Here is a 6694-nt window from a genome sequence, read left to right as displayed (position 1 = left end):
AAGAGCGGGGGGTGGTGGTAGGAGTGAGACGGCCCCTGGGACAGCACAGAAGAGGAGTCGGAGTCATTCTCCACGCTCCCAGGGCTGTAGACACTGGGCGAGGTGCTCCTGTTATCCTGGTCAATGTCCCGTGGATCGCTGCTCATCTCATCATTGAAGCTGTGGCCATCAAGGCTGTCAACATCAGACGGGGATGGAGGACAGGGCAACTCCTGAAGTAGGAAGGAGGAGGAAAGGGGCATTATGAGGCCTCCCAGACCACACGTGACACACTTCAAGTTCCCAGAGAACTTGTTTTCTGACCTTTCTCTGCCAACCCCAGCATTAGAAAACCTCACAGAGGAAAGAAGACATTGTCTGGCAAGGTATAAATGACACCAGTCCTCCTGCCTCCTTTCCAGTGCTCTCAGGTCTCTCATGAGCATTCCATGTTCAGGAAGGAGGTAACAATGGGTACCTTGTGTAAAGAGGCAGTGAGGGGGCAGGGAACTGCTACACACAAGGTTGAGAGGGAACAGATACAACACCAGTGATGGGCTGTTGGCCAGAACATGGTATCACCGGTGGCATGGAGCAGCACACACCACAGTGGTCCCAGCACAGGCCCCAGACCCAGAATCACTCTTCTTGCCCCTGCAGAGCTCTCCCTGGTCAAGGAGACCAGCTCCCCTCCAGACTCCTCTCACTGTTCCACTCCTTACTTCCAGGAGTTCCCCCTGTGCTTCCCAATCCCTGCTCCTCCCCACCACCTGTTGCCTCAGGCAATACGCATTGGTGATCAAGCAGTCATCATGGGTAAGGGTAATTAACAAGTGCCACTCTAGCAAGGGAGGCTAAGCTGAAAAAATATCACTGTTGAGCTGAACAGACTGTCCATGTGGAGAAATTACAAACGTGCAACCAAGGTGGTTTAATTACAATGACCTCTTAACATGAGCAAGTATTCCCAGGTTTGCAGGCCTTTAAGGCCAGTTCCCTGAACAGACAGGCACAAGAGATGAGTCTTCTTCCAACCACCAATCCAGCCTGGTGCTGTCAGTGTTTTGCAAAAGCCCTGCCACGACTCTGTGTGTGCATGAGCAGGTTTTGCATGACTGCCACCTGGAACCCACCATGACTTAAGCACCTCCATTTCACACTGCACTGGGGGATCAGAAGAGACTGATTCTGACCCAGCCTTCGGCTGTGCACGGAGCCAGGCTCTTGCCTCTAGGCTGGGAAAGGCAGGGCACGTCCCCAGCTCCAAGAGCACAGCAGCCCCCTGAACACAAGGCAAAAGAGACAGAGAGCCTCCATCTGCTCAGTCATCAATCCTGGCAGCATTTTTGTAGCCAGGAAGATGATGTTTAGGTTGGAAGAGCTACAGTGTAAAACCCAAGGTGTCAGGGCTCCTAAGCAGCAGGAACCTCGAGCTGGGCGGACATGAGTAGCACAGGTAGGGAACTGGAGACTCCTTTGCTCTGGACTTGGAACATGCCATAGCAGGGAGAACTCACCTCAGTTTTGGTTTTTTTGGGAGCATTGGTGTCCTCCCCTTCACTCTCTGAGATCTCTTCTGTTCGGCCCTGCTTGCTGCTCTTGGGGGTGCAGGATTCCTCCAAACGGCCTTTCTGCAAGGACACAAGGAGAACAGGGAGGCAGAGGGTCACGGGGAGATCTCCCAACCAGACAGGCCTTCACAGACTGCAGCAGGTGAGACACAGCCACCATGGCACCTGTGTTGACACTAGCAGAGCAACATGGAGCCAGGATATGGCAAAAATTAGCACTAAAAGGGTCTGGTGAGACTGGACACCAGTTCTTAGGAAAGTGCAAGATGGTGAGGACGAGAGCACAGGGATTCTGCCCATTTCAGGGAGCTAACCCAGCACGGGTTCCATGGTGGATCTCTTCTGGTCTGTGTCCCTGGATCCTCAAACAGATCCCACCCAGTCTGGGCAGTCCTTGGCCACCCCACACTTATGTTCCAGCTGATACTACCTTTGTCGCTTGTCGGGATTTCTCAGCCTTGCCATCACTGCTGGAGGTGCTGACGCCGCCAGGGGAAGCTCGACCCCGTGACCTGAGCTCCTCTCGGGGCCCCGGAGTCTCTTTCTTCCGTCCACTCCGCATTGACATCTGAGAGAGGGATCACTGTGTCAGTCCTGCTTTGCCTCTCCCACCACTCCTGCCCGGTCCCCACCCTCCCAAAGCCTCCGAACCCCTTGCACTCCACTGTGCCAAACTCATTCCCACTAGCTTTGCAGGAAGCCTCAGTCCCAACCCACAGCTCCAGTTTGGCTCTCGTGTCCCACCCCCCTCTCCCACCTCACGTACTGAGTCCTTGTTCTGTCGTGTCTTCATTCTTTTGGGTGTGGGACCCCCATTCTCCTTGGCCCGGTTTGATGAAAACATAAATTTTTATGACTCCGCAACCCCCTCTGGCTGTTTCTGAGGAAACGGAGATGGGCAGTTCTTCTGGAAGGGGGGCTTACACCAGCCACACAATAAGATCCCACTGAATCCTGAAAGGCAGACAAGCAGATGAGGGGGGAGAAAGACTGAGTGGACTACAGAACATCCTTTCGTGGTTTGCTATGGAAATATGACAAAATTATTATTGTTTCCTTATTTAGAGGCTCAAGGATGTCTACCAAGAATGCAATAAGCTCTCCCATCAATGTGGGAAAAGATTTGCCCACTGCCATATCTGATTTCCAACTTCTAGGAGTGATATGTGCGTGATGAGAGGTATTCATTTTTAATGGCTTCAGACTTGAAAGGGGGCAGATGTAGATTAGATATTAGGAAGAAACGCTTTACTGTGAGAGTGATGAGGCTCTGGAACAGGTTGCCCAGAGAAGCTGTGGATACCCCAACCCTGGCAGTGTTCAAGGCCAGGCTGGATGGGGTTTCGAATAAGCTGGCCTTGCAGAAGATGTCCCTGTCCATGGCAGGGGTGTTGGAAGTAGATGATCTTTTAAGGTTCCTTCCAATCCAAACCATTCTATGATTATCCAATTCTATGATTTGGGGCCCAGTAATGCTGCTTTGGAGGGCACAAGGAGGAATGGTTATCAGGATGTTAACTGTCTTCTGGAATAATTTTAGTATTTTCATTTCCTTGGGAAAAAATAACAGGGAAGTGCTTTAAAATGTTCCCAATGACAATTTTTCTGACTTTGTTAGTTCCTCTTCGCACTTGTTGTCAGTGTACAAGGTTACGCTACCCCTACCTGGCCATATGCTGTCACTCGCTAGCCCCATGTCATGAGCCCCAGTGGCCTTTGCTGAAGGGCACTGAACAGCCCTGCCCTCTCCAGAGCACATGAACGTGCACTCATGCACCACCGTGTTATGCAGGAAATGTGACAAGTCTTGCTCGGGCTGTTCCATGCCCAAGGAACACAAATAGGTGCGAGAAAACACATTTAGCTTTGCTTTTGCACGACACAAACATCATCAGCCCTGTTTAGCCTGGAGAGGCTGCCAGGGTCTCCTTCTCCTCAGCACACTGGATGTTTCTCAGTGTACCAGACCGAGTCATGTCCAGGGATGCAGAGTACATCCTTACACTTTGCAGCAGCGGGAAGATTTCTGAGATCCCTCTGGAACAATTTACAGCTTTGTGCCATGTCCAAAAGCATTTTACTGTAGATATTTAACACCCTGTTGTATCACACAGTTCCTACTCTGGAGTATGAAAGTACGATGACTGTGTTAGCCTGGGAACTTCAGGGATGCTGCTCCTGAAGTTAGCTTGCTTGAATCCAGCAAGTTAAACATCTTTTGCACTGCTCTGCACTGCACACACGTAACCAAAAAGACTATCCTTCCCAAGCCTGTCATTTGAGTTGCTATACACGGACTCTGGAATGGACAATCTCAAAGACAAGGGAATGTGTCCTGTGGAACAGACAACCAGGAGAAACAAGCCCCATCTACTGGGTTTTATTCTCTCATCTGGAAGCACAGAAAAATTTTGTGAATAAGAAGCCTACGCATTCAGGACTCCTGAAGACCATCCCAGACCTGGAAAGATCAGCTTCCAGCCAAGCAGTGCAGGAGCAATCTGGATGACTTCCATTTCTCTGAGAACAGAGCTGAAAACAGGGATCAGAGCAAAAGCACCCAACAGGAGAACTCTCAGACCTCCTGTGCAGCCCTACTGCTGGACTGTGTGGCCCCAGGGTCACTGCTTTCCACTGCCTTCATCTCCCTGACCATGAAATGGGAATAATGACACCAGCCCGTCTCTCCTGGGGCTCCACATCTTCCCTGACCAATGCTCAGAGAAACCCATCCAGAAGGTACTTAGGAAGAGCAGGGGATTGTTTGTTTTAATTCCATTAATATTTTATTTGACCCTCATCACAAAAGCCCCAGGGGAACTCATCCAGCATTAATTCCCACACACATCAATTCATTAACTGAGACCTCTTCTTTAATAGAAAAATAGCTGACGATGGTTTATAACTGACCTAATGGAGGCAGAGCCCACTCCCAATCCCCACCTGCTGACTTGTTTTACAGCCTCATATTTCTGTGACACTTTGGCCTTTGGCTGCTAATTCAGCCAGTTACACTGATGCTATTCTAGATAAGCATTCAGAATCAACATTTCTTATGTGAAACAAAAATTGTAATAAGTAAGGTGATCCAAATTTAACTCAGCTTTGACTCACACCATGGTGGCAGCCTGCAAGTATGAGCTCAGCTCTGAAGGCACAGCAGCAGCAGCAACAGCACGCTACCAATGTCACTGCTCCCTGCATTCCACAGGGATACCACCCACGCCTCCCACACCAAAGAAGCCAGAGTGATAACGCAGCTTCAGCTTTCCAGAAACCCTGTAATGACAATTACCATCTTCTTCCCAGAGAAGTCACTCAGGGAAATAACATGCAGCCAACCACAGACTGAAACTTCCCTTTTTGAAAGGGATACCCACTCGGTACTTATTCCAGCTACTGAATATGCAGTAACAAACAAAGCCAGAAAGAAATAGCGGTATTTCAAGAGACATAATCAACCACTGACTGAGGCAGAAGTTTCTGTCACTTAGACAGTGAAGACTTTACTAAAATATGTAAGAGAATTGACGCACACATTATTATGCTCAGTATAGCAACTGTTATGGCCAGATGAGAGGATCACAAACCCGCCCTCTAATTTTAACATCTGTGAAATAAAAGCTTGGAATGTGAGCCTTGACAATTAGCAAGTTACACCTAGCCCTTCCTATCACTGAAGATCCCTGCAAATGTCTCTGAAGGGTTCTTAGGGCTCTGTGGTTTTGGTTAGGAGGTGAGACGTGACAGGGCTGCTGTGGAAGAGTTAACCTTTCCCTGGCCCTGAGAAGCCTTTTACAGGTTCAACTGAGTTATGAGGCATTGCGAATTGCTATTTTCTGTTTGTGTTTCATACAACCCAGCTTGGCTTGGCTTATTGCCCAAACCCCTCCATATTCTCCTGTAAGCCCCGGTGAAGTCTCCTGCGAGCAACACACACTCAACAGGCATTCCCCACATGGCATTCAAAATGGATCCTGCTCCTCCTCCTCCCCAGCTCCAAGCAATTCTCCTTGCCAAAGCCTGGACTGTCCTGCACCGGCAGCCAGAAGCTTCTGAGGTCCAGCTCGTCTTCTACTGAATGACATTGATAGGTTCTCTCCTTCCCAGGCTGTCATGTGGAGCAATTCTCCCAGGTAACTAAACTAGAAACAAGTCCATCTCAAATGAGAAGCACTCAGGTTTTACCTCTCTTAGAAAGCAGGCTGAATGTTTGTCCTTGGCTCGGGATGGCATTTAAACATTAGGCTGTGGGTTTGAGGAAATAAACTTTCCTAGATGGCGACACAAGCAGAGGAAATGGGGACCAAGTTTCTGGGATGGTGCTTGGCGGCTTGACCAGAACTGTAAATGACAAATGGGTCACGTGCCCAAAGCGCTGCGCTCACTGGGGCTGCATGCACGGGTGCACCCAGCACGTGTCCAGCAGCAGGGAGCCCATGTCCACTGAGACTGAGAAGACTGGGAGATGCTGCCAAATCCACAGAGAGTTTTGACACTTCAGCTGGTGCTCAAAGGCACAGCAAGCCCTGGGATGGGCAGCCCAAGTCCAGGGCTCCAGTCTGCTTGAGAAGGTCAAATGCCAGTAAAGGTCCAGCTAGCCCTCCCTGGGGCCAGGGCCAGGAGGAGGGAGAGCTGAAGGCTCCCAGAATCTGTATCATTTAAGAAAAAGAGCTGACATTATCCCGTTTGTTTTGTTTACTATACACAAAGCCATCTTCCTCTAGATGCTAGTCCATGTAAGTTTGGAGTAAGGAGTCAGTGGAATGCCTGCTTTAGCCTATGTACAGATGTTCTGAAGTGCAAACCTCTTGTTTTCTTCAGCTGGGAACTATTTAAAGTACACAGTAACTACTCTTTAAGTCATTTTCTGAAATGTAGGAATCACATCCAAAATCCTGCTAGAAATCCAAGGCATTTGGTATGCAAAGACAGGGACTCAGAAGTCCGATGTGAGAGTTAAACTAAGTCTGGTTCTCTGCAATTCAATAGCTCTGTGTTCCCATCCTGTTTTTTCTCTTCCCACTTCTACAAAGGGATGGATTAGCACTGGAGGGAGGGAACCGGGGTGGCAAAATGAACACAGCTGCTTTCTAATACATTGCAGATGCTGAAAAGTGTCCTGGAAATAAGCTGGAATGGTA

General features: G+C 49.3%; 1 protein-coding gene across 1 annotated transcript in view; it reads right to left on the bottom strand.

The window, feature by feature from the left end:
* Positions 1 to 6694, bottom strand: part of ATN1 (atrophin 1) — a 13025-nt gene extending 6331 nt beyond the window's left edge. The window contains exons 1-4 of the mRNA XM_017731663.1: positions 2317 to 6694; positions 1981 to 2118; positions 1497 to 1610; positions 3 to 212 (exon numbers count right to left, since the gene is read on the bottom strand). Coding sequence (XP_017587152.1) covers positions 3 to 212; positions 1497 to 1610; positions 1981 to 2118; positions 2317 to 2394 — 540 coding nt within the window. The 5' untranslated portion in view covers positions 2395 to 6694. The remainder of the gene's footprint in view (positions 1 to 2; positions 213 to 1496; positions 1611 to 1980; positions 2119 to 2316) is intronic.

The sequence above is a fragment of the Corvus brachyrhynchos genome, unplaced genomic scaffold (assembly GCF_000691975.1).
Source record: "Corvus brachyrhynchos isolate BGI_N302 unplaced genomic scaffold, ASM69197v1 scaffold3, whole genome shotgun sequence".
Taxonomy (NCBI): domain Eukaryota; kingdom Metazoa; phylum Chordata; class Aves; order Passeriformes; family Corvidae; genus Corvus; species Corvus brachyrhynchos.
The sequence above is the reverse complement of the archived record's forward strand: the minus strand, read 5'-3'. Positions and strand labels throughout refer to the sequence as shown.